The following is a 16,763-nucleotide window of genomic DNA, read 5'->3' as shown; positions in this document are numbered from 1 at the left end:
ACCTTAAGATTGTGCAGTTTCTTCCTCTTTTGGTTAGGACAATTATACTTATCCAATTACAAATTATAGAGTACTTTATAATTATATATTACTCCCAACCACTGCTGTAAAACCTGAGATGCTGCTTTTTGAGCATAGAGTGGAAGTGTTCTGTCCTATCCATTTTAAATGAGTGGGGATGGGTCTAAAACAAACAAAAACAATCAAGAGCCAGGTAAACCTCGTAGTTTAGATATCTCTAGGAGCTGAGACCATATGGAAAAGTTTAGCTCTCTCCATTCATCCCATGATCAATATCAGTATTGTACATGCTACAGTTGAGAATGTGGTCTATGTTCAAAGTAGAGCATTCCCTAGAATTTCCTTTTGGTTTAATGACATACAGAGAACAGGGAGGAGCAACCAAAGTTAAAGAGGACCTTGCCTTCATTTCATAGAGTTACTGTTTCTTTGGATTTAAATGACGCTTTCTGAATACATTGGAGAGGCTAATGGACCACTAGAAAAAATCCATTCCTAATTTGTAATTCAGATAGTTTTAGGAGATACTCTTTCATCTCTGATCTTTCGTATCAAAAACCAATTTTCTAACTACCCTAGCCTTAAAATGAACATGTGTAAAAGGTACTGAAATATTTTCCATGGGGTGCAGAGCATGAGTTGTTCTAATAAAATCAATGTCCAGATCCTCAACTTCCAATTTTTTTCTTAAAATTCTCAAGGAATATGCCTGGGTTTACATTAATTTTTTGCCATTTTATGTGGCAAAAAAAGGCAAAACCTTCATGCATTCCAAATCTCAATAGACTGCATTAGCCAAGGGTACAAAAACTTTTTTAGGTGACAAATAAGTAAAATTTGGAATTTTGATTGGAACAAAGATATGTTTAATGATTGATTAGGGCATCTTAAACTCACAAAGGTACTTTCTTTCTTTGTCTTATACTTAATTTTTTAAAAGTGAAACTTGGCCCCAGCTGGAAATTCTGTAGGCAGAACGTTCAAAATAGTTGCGATGACTTGTATATTTTATAATCTAACTGAAGGTTTCTCAGATTATGTAATTTTTCAAGAGAAAATGCCCATGAGTAAATATGTTGTGATTAATTTCAGGATCAGTATGCTTTGATTAATATAATAGTCAGAAGTCATTTTATTAATCATGTCAAATTACTGCAAATTTTATCTTAGAAAATGTTTAATAATTAATAGTCAGAAGTTATTTTATTCATATCAAATTACTGCAAATTTTATCTTAGAAAATGTTTAACATTATATTTCATACTAATACAAAAACACACACACCAAAAAATTTTAAGTGTCAAATGTATTGAAGGATATATGTTTTTTTCAAAATTATTTTGGGGGTAACAGACAATACATTTGACTGTATTGTCACTGACCTAGTAGTTTCTGGATCATAGTTGGTGTTCAATAAATAAATACTAAATAAATATTGATTGAATACTGAATAAATACCCAAGCAGCTGCCTTAATGAACCTGTAACTACACATGCAGGACATCATGTAATATCCGAACTTTTCCCCTTAAATTTAATATAGCTCAATCCCCCTGGCCTGATGTTCATGAATCCTCAAAGATGCATCCAGTACACCCTTATCCCCTAGAGGTAATAGGAGACAAAGTGAAAGATGAGATTGCACAGCCTTTGGCAGATAGTATACAACAGCACACAGGCAGATTGACATATAAGTCCCTGCACCTCCTGCAGTTGCATTTTAGTGTTTGATTTTGAAGTGACCACCTGAAGGGTAGTGTACCTTGACTGTTTGTGGAAATATAGATCTATCATGTAGAATATCATGATGAGGAAAATTAATCTTTTCTCTAAGGACTCAGGGCAAGCCAGTCCGATCAGGTTTCCCAAATGTAATTGCCAATCTTCTGCTGTGCTCTCAGAGACCCCAGATATATTCTCATCCCCAGTTCTTTGCTGCTACCTCCATCTATCCACTAGCCTCAAATGTTTTTCATTCCCACAGCTGGGTCGTCCTCTGCAGGCTTTCTTCTGCCTGCCTAGCTGATGATGTTTTTCTGGCTCCAGAAAACTTCCGAGATTGTTACAAACAGTGCTTGTGGGGACAAAGGATTGTCCCGATTAAAACAACAAAAAAACTAGGACGGTCTTGCAAGAATCCAGATGGGTGGCCATCCCACATGAACACTGTGATGTTTCTCTCTTCTTTTCTTCCTCTCATCATTAAATAAGGACAATATTATTATTTTGAAAACTTAGGAGTTAAACTAAGGTTTTAATTGTAGTCAAAGGTTTATTCAATGATTTTGCTACTGAGATACCCAAAACACTTTTTCTCCTTTCATTGTTCTTAGGGATCTGATTACGTCATTGTTGTATTTTCATGTTCAAAGGGATAGGCAAGTGAAAATTAATTCAACCCTAAATGTAAGTCTCAAGTTAATGGGCCTTTTCTTCCTGCAGTTTTGAGAAGACTTTGGGGGAAGACAGACTCAATTATTTCAAAGAAGATTGAGTGACTACATTTTATTTTACTTTTGTTCATTAGAATATTATTTAATTATCATTATTTTCATTATGGACTTTTGATTATAACTCTGATTTACATTGAGTTTAAATGAACAGAAAACTGTGCTCAAGAAATAGAATGAGAAAATACTGTTTACAGCTTTGTCAGTGTTTTCTGCCAGTATTCTCTTTTTCCAACAGCTGCAGTAGGACATGCTGTTGGTATTCGGAGGCTTCTAGAAAGAGATGTGGCCAAGTATATTTTTCTAACCTCTAACTTCAGCACATAGGTCACCACTCAGTCACCTTGTCGATGTATCCTTTAAACTCTCACTATTAATTGCTCTTAGTAATGATATCTGAGGCCTGAACGCCAGGGAAGAACTCAAGGTCTCTAATTTCCCTGCCACTGAGCACACATTACTTATTTCTAGCAGTTACTTAAACTCTCTTTACTTTACTGCTAAAATTTTAGGTAATGATTCTAAATTAGCACAGAGGAAACAGACTTTAAAAAATATTTTATGCTAAAACGAAATACCAATTTCTGATAGATTTTATTTTCAAAATGTGTCCAATGTGTTTATTCTTCTTTTAGTTCATGTCATGGTTGTAATAATAAGTAACACTGCTATTTGTGGAAATTCACTCTATTTTTAGCCTAGAAAGGGGGTTGCAGAAAATGTCTTTGTTTTTTTGGCCTGATCACTGACAGTTCTCATGTATTCTGAATTTATGGCCAATCATTTGCTATTATTAGGTGTCCTGAATTAATTCATCTCCTAATTAGAACTGATGCAATAATGAATGATTCTGCATGAAGCTAAGTATTCCTGGATGCTCATAAGCTGAGCGTATGATTCAATTGTGGGGCAGTTTAGCATGTGATAGGTGTACTAGAGTCCTTCCCTAATTCTTTCACTTGATTTCCAGTCTTCCACACAATCATTGTTCCTCAGACAAAAAGGAAAAGTTATCTAGTCTGTTCCAGGTAAATGAAGAGCCATGAGAATGCACTATTAACAATTGCCATAGCAAGTAAAATAAAAATCAGACCTTTAATTCACCTTTAAAATAAGTACCAGGTAAGCATATTATTGATTTCGTTAAAGGGAAACTTAGACTAAGGTATTCAAGCTTATTTGTTGCTTGTCACAAAGCCATCATCAAATGAGACTAGACAATGGCCTTTGGAGGTCAAAGTAAATGGAAAATAAAGATTATCCATGTGAGAGTTTCTGAATGGCACTTTAATTAATGTATATAATTCCCTCCAGCAGTCCTTTCATTGCCACAGTCATCGCTTCTTCAGGGTCATCCACAACTACTGTTAACCCTCTATCCCTCTCTCTCTCCCTTTCACCAATGATATCATTTCCAGAAACTTTAGAGGGGCTAATGTAGGAAAAAAGCCAATGGCAACTGGCAACTGCAGAACCCTCATACTTCAGTAGAAAATGCCTTCTTTAAAACTCTTTACTAAAATAAAATGCATTATGCTTAGTAAGACATGAGAATTGTTATTAATGGGTTAGAACCATATTATTTCATGTTTTATGTTTTCTTGCTAGAAGTTATTACAAGGTAAGCTTTACAGTTGAAAACATCTGGGCTAAGGGACATGGATTTCAGAGGGCAAGGCATGCCCCCAAATATCACTTGCTTTCCCTATACTCTTCTTTAATCAATTTATTTCATCCCTTCTTGATTGTATTCATATATAAAGACTGTTTATTGGATCCAGGAGTTACATAGGCATATTAGAAGCTGTGTAATACAACTTTACTTTTTAATTATTAAAAAATTTATTTTTAAATTTCCAAAGAATGTCTCCTAGTATTTATGTTCTGAAATTCCATTCCAAGTACAAGTTCCCAATATACATAACCTTGTATAGTTAGGCATTTTTTGGCATACTTTCTCTGCCTGTGTCATTTTTACTTCAAGTTAATTAAAAGAGATATTGGAGCATAATAAAACTATGTATTTTCTAATATACTTTCTATTTTTGATCAAATGAGGTTCCCTCTTTCAAAATTAAATTATTATAATTTTATTGTAATCCCATTCAAATATAAGGCTACTGTGCATCCCATTTTTTAATGTCATCTGCATCAGATATTTGTCATTTTAATATTTTCCAGTTCCTGTCAACTGAGAATGGAAAGATGGTGATGCGCCATTCACAATTTTTTGGCAGACACTGCTACTTTTACCAAACAACCAGAAAATAAACAACTATCAATAACAGCTAATAAATAAAATAGTGTATCCTGTGGACTATTTTGGGGGGATGGAATCCAGGATTATCCTATACTCAGAATGGCTTGAGGATTTGTTATTTGAGTTGTAAATAGCACATGATGTTTTATGTGGCACATGTTTATTTCCGTTGAAAGAGCATGTCCTATTTTTGAGGAAGGAAAGAAACTTGTAACATCAAATGTTTGTTGCAAAACAATTTGATGAAATAAATGTAAATGAATCAGAAACATGTGAATTGTATTTCATTAAAATTAATGGGTTTAAATGTGAAGGGGGTAAAATGCTTGGGGGAAAGAGTGTGGTAAGGTGGGAAGGGATATTTGTTTTGTTTTCATCAGTCTTGGATTCTTGAAAAATGGCTTAATAGTCTGAATTTCATCTCACTAAGATTCTCTTAAGCCTAATGGTGGAGTTACAGAGTGGAACAATGAAATGCAAATTTATTTTATAGCTTTGTGTGGCTCCAGTTATAAAGTATGCATCAAACATTGCCACTATGCAGTCCTTCAAAATAACTTTCAATTTGAAGTCGGTGGTTTTTCTATATAATTCTTTAAAGGGTAAACAAGAAATTGTACTGATGCTAAAATACATTTTTTATCTCTCAGACTCGTACATAAACTTCACATTTCCTTTTTCTAACTGAAGATGATCTGATCACCTAAACGGAAAACATGTGAGGGCTCAATGTGTAGACATATATGCAGGAGATGGGCAGGAGGAGAAGACACTGGAAGAAAGGGAAAGAGTAAAAGAAATAAAAGGAAAAAAAGACATGAGCAATGCAGGCTGAGCTACACCATCAAACCTAATTCATAAGTAAAGCACTGAAATCTCACTAAGTATTTGAGAGCCATAACCATTTTATCCCACAGTTTATGTTCAAATTATTTATGGTTGCTTAAAAACAAATACATAGCTTATTTTATATTTTGTATTTTCAATTAAAAAATCATCTATTACTCTGAAAATGAGAAAAATATCAACTTCAAAAAAGAAAAAAGGTTTACAAATGAGTCTCCCTGCCTCAAAATCTGAGTAAGTTTGATGTGGGTTATGACATTTTAGTTTCTCAACTTCCAGTCTTTGAACACAGGGACATTTTTAATGTTCCAAATACTTCCAAGAGGCAAGGGGTGCACAAATGGGTATATATGTATGTATAACCCCCGAAATCTTCATTTTCCTAAACTCTGACCACCTTCTGTATTATTTCACATGTATTTTTTTTTTAAGATAATATATGACACTGCTGAAGTAGCCTTCTGGACATACCCCTAGGTAGAGAAATGTATGAACAGAGGTTCTTTCTTTACAATAGAAGGCGTAGTAGCCTGTGGGGCTATTTCAGGTCTGTAAGGAGTCTGCTTTTGTGCTTCCTGGGAATATAATGATATAATTGGAGCTTAGCATCGCTCTGGCTGCTGGGAGCTCAACTGCTGCTTATCACCGTGTTTGGAATGAGGATCCTGTTCCTTAGTGTCTTTGTGCCAAATAATTCACTGCCTCAAACTGTTCTGGAAATGTTTCTCCTCCTTGCTTTTATAGGCAGGAGCTGAAAGGGTTCACTTTTAAAATATTTGTTGCATAATTGGGCAGGAGATACATTTTGGCTTCTAGCATAGCCCTTTGTTGTTTTATTTAACATTTCTCTCATTGTTCTTTAACAGGTGAAAAAATCGAGTGGCTAAGATGGCTGTGTCATTTTTACCTTACAATAGCATCAATGCAATAATTACAACTGCTCTTGAGACCCCAAAGTCACACATAAGGGTTCTATGAATCAACAAAAGTCTAAATTCTAACTCTAGCGTTGTGTCAATGAAAATATACAAACAGCGTCAGCTTTATCTTTGTCATCAAGCAATAGATATTTATAAGGTCCTCAATTAAGTGTGACTACTTAGGCTCTAGGTTCAGAACATTATGATGATGGTATAGTTCCTTCCGGGTGAGATACATTGTGATTCATTTTCTATCATGATTTGCTATAGTAATGTTTCATAAGTGAAACACGATCTAATCCTTTACTTCTGGTGTTGTTCACTTGATGACAGGCCTACCCTTGTAGCAGTGATAAGGAGTGTGAAGTTGGGAGGTATTGCCACAGTCCTCACCAAGGATCATCGGCCTGCATGGTGTGTCGGAGAAAAAAGAAGCGCTGCCACCGAGATGGCATGTGCTGCCCCGGTACCCGCTGCAATAATGGTAAAAGATCTCACTAAGTGTTATTGGGTCTCTTTCTTTTCATCATCGTAAGCCTGTCTCTCAAGTCAGGCTATCGTCTCCTTACTCAGACTCCTGAAATATAAGAAGCCTGGTAGAACTGGTTTAGGTAGTGTAAGATTACCTGGATTACCTCCCCAAATCTTAGTTTTCCTAGACTCTGGCTACTTTCTATATTTTATGACCTACACTGATCTAGAATATTGCCATGTTGAAGTGTTGTGTATAAATAGCAAGATGTTCTATTCCAGTAAACACATAAGTGAATGCATGTAAAAGAACCAAAGAAAGAAACTTGATATGATTTAGTAATGCAGTTGTAAATATCTATTCCAGTTTTGTGCTTTGGGTTTAGTCAAGATGTTCTGTGGCTCAGTCTTATGGTAGTAGAGTGATTGGTTCCTCCAAAGGGAGATGCAGCATTTTATTCCCCAACCTGGCTTCATCCAATATCAATGAATTTATAGGCAGACAATTCAGTAATAATGATGAAATGGATCACAGACAAGATGTGGCAAAAACATTAAATAATTGCAGAAGGTAATTAGAAATATATACTTAATCATATAAAACAACATAATCAGGCTCATTTTCTCATGCCTATTCCTGACCTCTGGGTGTAGACCTACTGTGAGTCTCTTGCACAGGAGGTGAAGGGAAGAAGACCTCACACCATTAGAGAAGTTTACAGTGTAAACTAAGATTATGTTGTTAATTAATAAAGGAATCTGGATCCAGAGGATGTATGTCTGATCAGATTCTTTAAAAATAGTAATAGCTAACATTGATTCTTCACATATATTCACAATAACTTTGTGACTATATAAAATTATGCTTTTATTCCCAGTTTTGTCCAAGGTCACTTGGTCTTGAGAGAGACAAAATTCATATTAAAGAAGTTTCACTTTAGGGCCAAAGTATGCTCAATCTCAATAAATAAGTAAATGAATGGATGGGTGGATAGATAGATAGATACACAGATAGATAAATGGCTTCATATTTCACATCAAGAGAGTATGTGGATAAGTATCACATTTAATAGAATTGAATTAGTCTAACTGATTATATGATCATCTCCAGGCATCTGTATCCCAGTTACTGAAAGCATCTTAACCCCTCACATCCCGGCTCTGGATGGTACTCGGCACAGAGATCAAAACCACGGTCATTACTCAAACCATGACTTGGGATGGCAGAATCTAGGAAGACCACACACTAAGATGTCACATATAAAAGGTAGGGATATCTGTAGTTCTGGGTTTTTTTTAAAATAAAGAAATAGAAGAAAAATATAGATAATTCCATTGGTTTTAGAAAAAATTACAAGGAAGTTTCTTTAATCCTAGCTAGTCATTAAACTTGTTATTTAGGTGGCAAATAATGGAAACAGACCATAATAGATTTATGTGATAAGAGGCAGAGCCAATTGGTATCAACCAAGACTTTTCATTATAAATGGTAACAACATAGAAGATAGTATAAGTAAAAATATTTTATGTGCTTCTGATTGCAAAATAGAATCTTTTTTTCTGAAGTGTCAGGGTAACATCTATTGGTCATCATCTCTGCAGGGCATGAAGGAGACCCCTGCCTACGATCATCAGACTGCATTGAAGGGTTTTGCTGTGCTCGTCATTTCTGGACCAAAATCTGCAAACCAGTGCTCCATCAGGGGGAAGTCTGTACCAAACAACGCAAGAAGGGTTCTCATGGGCTGGAAATTTTCCAGCGTTGCGACTGTGCAAAGGGCCTGTCTTGCAAAGTATGGAAAGATGCCACCTACTCCTCCAAAGCCAGACTCCATGTGTGTCAGAAAATTTGATCACCATTGAGGAACATCATCAATTGCAGACTGTGAATTTGTGTATTTAATGCATTATAGCATGGTGGAAAATAAGGTTCAGATGCAGAAGAATGGCTAAAATAAGAAACGTGATAAGAATATAGATGATCACAAAAAGGGAGAAAGAAAACATGAACTGAATAGATTAGAATGGGTGACAAATGCAGTGCAGCCAGTGTTTCCATTATGCAACTTGTCTATGTAAATAATGTACACATTTGTGGAAAATGCTATTATTAAGAGAAAAAGCACACAGTGGAAATTACTGATGAGTAGCATGTGACTTTCCAAGAGTTTAGGTTGCGCTGGAGGAGAGGTTTCCTTCAGATTGCTGATTGCTTATACAAATAACCTACATGCCAGATTTCTATTCAACGTTAGAGTTTAACAAAATACTCCTAGAATAACTTGTTATACAATAGGTTCTAAAAATAAAATTGCTAAACAAGAAATGAAAACATGGAGCATAGTTAATTTACAACAGAAAATTACCTTTTAATTTGTAACACTACTTCTGCTGTTCAATCAAGAGTCTTGGTAGATAAGAAAAAAATCAGTCAATATTTCCAAATAATTGCAAAATAATGGCCAGTTGTTTAGGAAGGCCTTTAGGAAGACAAATAAATAACAAACAAACAGCCACAAAAACTTTTTTTTCAAAATTTTAGTTTTACCTGTAATTAATAAGAACTGATACAAGACAAAAACAGTTCCTTCAGATTCTACGGAATGACCGTATATCTCTCTTTATCCTATGTGATTCCTGCTCTGAATGCATTATATTTTCCAAACTATACCCATAAATTGTGACTAGTAAAATACTTGCACAGAGCAGAATTTTCACAGATGGCAAAAAAATTTAAAGATGTCCAATATATGTGGGAAAAGAGCTAACAGAGAGATCATTATTTCTTAAAGATTGGCCATAACCTATATTTTGATAGAATTAGATTGGTAAATACATGTATTCATACATACTCTGTGGTAATAGAGACCTGAGCTGGATCTGTACTGCACTGGAGTAAGCAAGAAAATTGGGAAAACTTTTTTGTTTGTTCAGGTTTTGGCAACACATAGATCATATGTCTGAGGCACAAGTTGGCTGTTCATCTTTGAAACCAGGGGATGCACAGTCTAAATGAAGATCTGCATGGGATTTGCTATCATAATATTTACTATGCAGATGAATTCAGTGTGAGGTCCTGTGTCCGTACTATCCTCAAATTATTTATTTTATAGTGCTGAGATCCTCAAATAATCTCAATTTCAGGAGGTTTCACAAAATGGACTCCTGAAGTAGACAGAGTAGTGAGGTTTCATTGCCCTCTATAAGCTTCTGACTAGCCAATGGCATCATCCAATTTTCTTCCCAAACCTCTGCAGCATCTGCTTTATTGCCAAAGGGCTAGTTTCTGTTTTCTGCAGCCATTGCGGTTAAAAAATATAAGTAGGATAACTTGTAAAACCTGCATATTGCTAATCTATAGACACCACAGTTTCTAAATTCTTTGAAACCACTTTACTACTTTTTTTAAACTTAACTCAGTTCTAAATACTTTGTCTGGAGCACAAAACAATAAAAGGTTATCTTATAGTCGTGACTTTAAACTTTTGTAGACCACAATTCACTTTTTAGTTTTCTTTTACTTAAATCCCATCTGCAGTCTCAAATTTAAGTTCTCCCAGTAGAGATTGAGTTTGAGCCTGTATATCTATTAAAAATTTCAACTTCCCACATATATTTACTAAGATGATTAAGACTTACATTTTCTGCACAGGTCTGCAAAAACAAAAATTATAAACTAGTCCATCCAAGAACCAAAGTTTGTATAAACAGGTTGCTATAAGCTTGGTGAAATGAAAATGGAACATTTCAATCAAACATTTCCTATATAACAATTATTATATTTACAATTTGGTTTCTGCAATATTTTTCTTATGTCCACCCTTTTAAAAATTATTATTTGAAGTAATTTATTTACAGGAAATGTTAATGAGATGTATTTTCTTATAGAGATATTTCTTACAGAAAGCTTTGTAGCAGAATATATTTGCAGCTATTGACTTTGTAATTTAGGAAAAATGTATAATAAGATAAAATCTATTAAATTTTTCTCCTCTAAAAACTGAATTCAAAGCTCCTTGTCTTTTGTCTACGTGAAGAATTTTCATAGAATCATACTTTCTGAGAGTTCAACTGGACTTGGTCTGATTTTGAGGACTGGGTGTGAATCATTTGGAGGACATCAGCATGAGATAACTCAGAGCAGTTTACTATTACAAAAGGTAGTTTATTTCTTGGCAGTTTAGCTGTAATTGTTAGAAAGTTGTTTCTGGTTTTTTTTTTTTTTTCCAAACCAAAATATTCCAGCTTGTGATTTACACCCATTTAGTCATATTTTGCCTTCCAGAACAACTTGGAACGAGAATATGCTCTTCACAAATTCTTCAAAATACTTTAAGACAGGTAACATATATCCCATAATCTTCTCTCTAGGCTAAAGTTTTCCAAAATGGAAATACTATTATGCTTATAGTATTGGTTCATTTCTACATGAACCAATGAACGTGAGCTACATGATACCTTTTTCTGTGTTTGGAGAGAAACTGAGTGAAATCAAATCCACTTCCTGGGAAGCAAGTCTTTCCTCTGCTTCCTGAACCAGAGATGTCAGGAGTGTTTTGAGGAATAGTGTTCACCAAGTATGAGCAGGGATGCTACAAGAGCCCATGTTGTATTAGACATCAGAATGGGCTGCATATGTGGATAATAAACATTCTGTGACATAGTGAATGAATTAAATGTAGCTATGGCTGCTTCATGAAGCTAAAACAGTCCCACAGCTAGAAGTTAGAGTTAAAAATACCTTAAGCATTGCTGAAATACTTTCCACCATATGTTAATTAGTCATTTAAGGATATTCTTAAATCATTGGCCATTTCCTCAAATTGAGAATATTTATATTTTCTAGTTAAAGTGTGCTTTTGACTATAACAATCATATAGGCGATCTTTTTCTTTTCTATTGTGCTCAGTGAGATGCTCTGAGAAGTGACAAATTGTCCTGACATTTTTTTTTTTTTTTAGTTAAGAAATAAAATACCCTTAAGTAGTCTTAGTACTTTAGGGGAAAACATTCAGTTACACTTTTGTAAATGTAATTGTAGCCTTAGGATTTTAGGGAAAAACGTTCAATTATAATTGTCTTCACTCAAAATCAGGCCAGTTGAAAAACAGATTTTTTTAAAGAACGGGCAGATGAAAGATTACTCTATTGCTGGTGAAGTTGATATTGAAAAATGTAGCATATACCTGCGAGCAAGAAGACATTCTAACACTAAACACCAGAAATAGATTCTGTGCCCATTCACATTCAACACCAGACTATATCAGTTCCATCTTATGGGAGCTGCCCTGTAAAATTTATAATATGGATGGGCAGAACAGAATGACAGGCCTCCTTCTGGCAGTTAACACCGAAGATGAAGTGGGTGGAAAGTGGGCTGAACTATGCATTTCTCATTCAAAAATCTCATCCAAAATTTTCCAAAGCTGGACAATTTGTACTACATGAAAGGAGTGAGTGAGGGGTGGAGTGAGACAAAGATGATCATTCCATGCCACATCGAACTCACTTTAAAGATTGAGAAAGAAGAAGCCCTCCTCATATCCTTCCCCGGATATTTTTAACCCATTGTGCATACCATTTGTCTATGGTGAAGATATGAGTTTTAGCCAAAATCTGACCTGCTACCTCCTAGGGGAAGTCCCTGATGAAGTCTTTTTTCCTAATGACATCCATTTCTTCTTTATGGATCCTCTCAGGATGTGGTGTGGTGGGAAATTTAGCTGTTGTCCCCAGGAGCTAGCAAAATGTATGAAAATAATACATTAATTAAATAAACTTCAAGACCACTCTATATCCAGGACTAGAAAATAATTCTCTATTAACTGTCCCAAATTATATCCATCATGTCATCTAACACAGTCTATTAGAGATTTTGCAGTGAGACTAAATGATGCATTGAGTATATGATAATAAAATATGTAAAAGCATTTCATTAATAAAATTCTAACAATGGAGAGATGCCCCACCTTTGAATATAAATCTTCTTCCATTGAAAATTTCTTAGGGAGAAAGTAAAGGACAAAAATTAAATCCTCTTGCATGTTAAAGTCAAAATAACTTGAAGTTCAAAAGAATTAAAGTCTGCAATCATTATCTTCCTGTTTATGATAAAGAGCCCAAAGACATCAAAGTTTAAAATCTTCAGGTTAATAGCTAAAATTTTTCTTCCTTATTCCATATTTTGCTCTGTCTCAGCCATAGGGTTTCCAGATGCCTGGGTGAGCTAGAACTTCTTCAGCAGCTATGGCCTGAGCAGTTTCCCACTAGAATGACTGCTGGTTCGATAGAACCTCAGAAGATTTATTAGTTTGACAACAATCTCTGATGCAGCTCACTTTTACTAAAGTCCAGTGAATTATTATATCACACTCAATTAAGCCAAAGGTGCCACTACATTTAGAAAACAAGCTAATCTAGTTCTTAGAGCAGACACCTTAGGCAAAGTGCTGTTAACATATGCAGGGCTTACAATGCCAAAAATCATAGCAGAGATGCATGGACTCTGAATGTAGAAAGATGGAGAAAAATCTGGTTTGGGTTTGCTAAAAATGTCAGTAAATCCAAACCAGGTGTCTGTACCCCATGGTCTGTGAAACTTAAACTTATATGGGAAAAATGTCCCATCAAGAAGTTAGATATGGCACTGTATTTTTCCTTATAGTAGGGTAGGAGGAGAATCCACTTGTATTCTATCTCCTTATAGGGAGTGAGTGGTAATTGAGGTATTGCTGCCTTCAGTAAACGTGGTCAACTTTAAAAATTTTGCCATGACATTAGCCTTATTAGGGCTTCTTTCTTTTTTAGTTAGCCTATTCAAAGCCTCACCAGTGCTTAACTGAGAATAGGCTCTGTCTGGTGATGTGTGCTCCAATTGTCTTACAAGCGGAACTTTTTCAGGGCTGTGCACAGTGGCAGGTTCCACTGCTTCATGCTGTAGAATTATTTACTTCCTCATCTCTGCATTTGTTCTACTCGTACCATAACATCAATAGATTCCTGAATTAAAATTGCTATTGATACATCTGAAAGTTATTTTAGCAAAGGATACACTCCTAGGAGCTAAGAAGACACTCCTAATTTACATTCCGTCATTCAACATATTCACCAAGTGTCTATTATGTGCTAGGCCACTTTGTAAGCACAATGAGTAGAAGTAGAGTACCAAACTAATAAAGTCCATTTTTACATTCCAGTTAATTTTTAGGGCAATGGCTAGGAGGCAGAAAACTAAATAACAAAAATATCAATACTATAGGAGACAAAGATGAGCACTGTGAAGAAAATTGAAGGAGAGTAAAGGAACAGAGGGAGATGATTAGTGTTATTTTAGATTTTCCAGTGAGGGAAGATCTCTTAAAGAAGGCAGATTATGAGCAGAAACCTGATTGAAGTGACAGAGTGACAATGAAAATGTCTGGAGAAACTGACATGGGCAGTGGAAGAGCAAGGTAAACATTTGACAATGGGAAGAGGTTGAAAATGGAGACTAGGATGAAAAAAGGGAGGAGATAAGAGATGAGACTAGACAAGTAGCTTGGTCAGGTCATGTAGAACCTTATTAACCATCATTAGTTTTATTATGAAAGAGATATGGAACTGGTAGAAGCTTTTGAGCAAGCGAGTAGCTTGAGCTGACATGTTTCCCCAGGATCACCCAGTCTGCTGTGTGGAGAATAGACCATAGGGCAGTATGGCATCCAGGCAAGAAATGCTGGCTCGGATAAGTGAGGTAAAGTGAAAGCCATGAGAGTTGTTGGATTTAGGGTATGCTGGAGGTGGATTTGCTGTTGGATTGCTTATCTTTCCTTCCAGCTGTAGTGAAAGAATGAAGGTGGTGAAGGAAAGAAGGGAGTCTCTCTAGACTAGCCTGAGGAACACAGAAACATAAACTGTTGATAAGAAAAGTTAAAAAAAAATTTCCTGTCCACTGCCCTTGTATTTAATATGTAAAGAATTGCCTCTCAGTAGAATATCAGAAATTCCTTAGAAAGTGGATCTTTGTAAATCTCTCATCAGCCATCTTGAGATCTTAAGAAAAATTCTACGAAAGAAGAATTACATCCACAAAATAGAGCTTATTGGATGTGCTAAGGGAAGTGGTTGCAAACAAATGAAAGGGTGAGGGAGTGGCAGGACAATATAGAAAAGAGAACAAACGGGGATCAGAGAACAAAGACTGAGCAGAATTTCCAGTGAGAGTATAAAAAAAGAGATGCATCATCAAGTGGAATGCTGGGAATCCCAAAACGTGCTAATAAGAAGCTTCAATTTGACATAGATACCAAAAGGTGTCAAGAAAAACTTATGGGAACAGAATAGTTAACTCACAGCAGTAGGCTTAGAAAATGATTTTAGCAAAGGGTGCAGCTCAGGCAACCCTCCCATTGACATTGGGCCAATGAATTGCATTAAAGGGAAATTTCTCAAAGTAAGTAATAGTTCTCTTTGAGTATTAAGTAATTGTATAGTTCAGGACCTGGGAATTCTAAAGAAATAACAGTATGCAAGTAATTGAAGTACTTTCATGAGAAATACACTTGCCATCATACCTCTCACACATACGTCATGAATACCACAGTGCACATAACCTTTTAAAATTTTCTGGGGGTCAGCATTTCTTATGGATGCCATGGACTTTTTATTTGCTCCACACCTTCCCACTTCACAGCACCTGCTGCACCAGTCATCATTTTGTGTTTAATGGCCAGTCAGTCTCCAGGGCCTAGTAACAGATGGAGAATATCAGATCAGCTAGCACCTGTAAAATATTCTAAGTCCTACTTAAGCTTTTCAGGCAGACATTGAAATTAAGACTGTTTTAGCCTCCATTTATTTTCCTCCCTTCCTATCTTTCCTTCCAATGGGATCTTGTTCTTCCTAACAGTCAACAATTCTGTGCCCAAGTGTATGCCATACATAAAGCTGATTTAGATAACCGTTAGATGCAGCAATGTCTGTGGGAATTTCAGAGTAACTTTCAAGCTGTTTAACACAGGTCCATGTCTTAGAACTTTTCAAGATTCAAATATAGTGATGCTTCCTTTTATAATGCCTGAAAGAAATACACAACATGACTCTGTTTTACATGTTTCAAGGGACCTTGAATTCTGTACAGGGAGTAAACACCCCAAGACACTATGGGCTTCAGTTTGAGACTGTTAAAAATCAGTATTAGCTCTGGAGAAACGTGGGGATGCTGTACAAAACTTTTCCTAATATAAGAGAGGTCAAGGCAACTTGAAAGCATTTAGGATTCACTTCTTCAATGAATATAAAGTTGCTCAAAACACTGTTTTAAGGTTACAGAAGAAAATGGGTATCTGTTGTTTAATAGAAAAAAACAACCCTAAGAGAGATCTACTCAGTGTTAAGAGTAAGATAGGCAGAAGAGTTTGATCATCTGGGAGAAAGGGGTAGGAAGAGGTGATTCAAGAAAATGTTCAGGGAGCAGGAACTAGGTGGACTTCCCTTTTAGAAAAACATGTTTTGGTAACCTTGAAATAGGACAAATAAAGGGAACATTTAGAAAGATTGATTGGGTGAAAATTTGCTGTTAGGAATGGGGGCTTTACAGAAAAACCAGTGACTTAAGGACTATCCAAACAGTATTGTGTTAGTCCAACATTCTCCTCTTACTCATTAGGTCATCTTATCTCATTATCACTTGGCAAAAAGCATAGTTCATAAGGTCTCTCCCATAGGATTAAAAAATAATAGTAGTGATAATAATCTTACATCTATTCAGCACTTTTTACTTTGTCTCTGAATACCATCAAGGGTGTTACTACACTTT

At 35.6% G+C, this 16,763-nt stretch overlaps 1 protein-coding gene across 1 annotated transcript in view; it reads left to right on the top strand.

Annotated features, from left to right (window-relative positions):
• DKK2 (dickkopf WNT signaling pathway inhibitor 2) overlaps positions 1-10,972 on the top strand; it is a 114,001-nt gene extending 103,029 nt beyond the window's left edge. The window contains exons 2-4 of the mRNA XM_001170814.8: positions 6,830-6,980; positions 8,079-8,234; positions 8,570-10,972. Coding sequence (XP_001170814.1) covers positions 6,830-6,980; positions 8,079-8,234; positions 8,570-8,820 — 558 coding nt within the window. The 3' untranslated portion in view covers positions 8,821-10,972. The remainder of the gene's footprint in view (positions 1-6,829; positions 6,981-8,078; positions 8,235-8,569) is intronic.
• Positions 10,973-16,763: the final 5,791 nt, after the last annotated feature.

This window comes from Pan troglodytes, chromosome 3, assembly GCF_028858775.2.
Source record: "Pan troglodytes isolate AG18354 chromosome 3, NHGRI_mPanTro3-v2.0_pri, whole genome shotgun sequence".
NCBI lineage: Eukaryota > Metazoa > Chordata > Mammalia > Primates > Hominidae > Pan > Pan troglodytes.
Note: the sequence above shows the minus strand (reverse complement) of the source record. Positions and strands in the feature narration are given on the sequence as shown.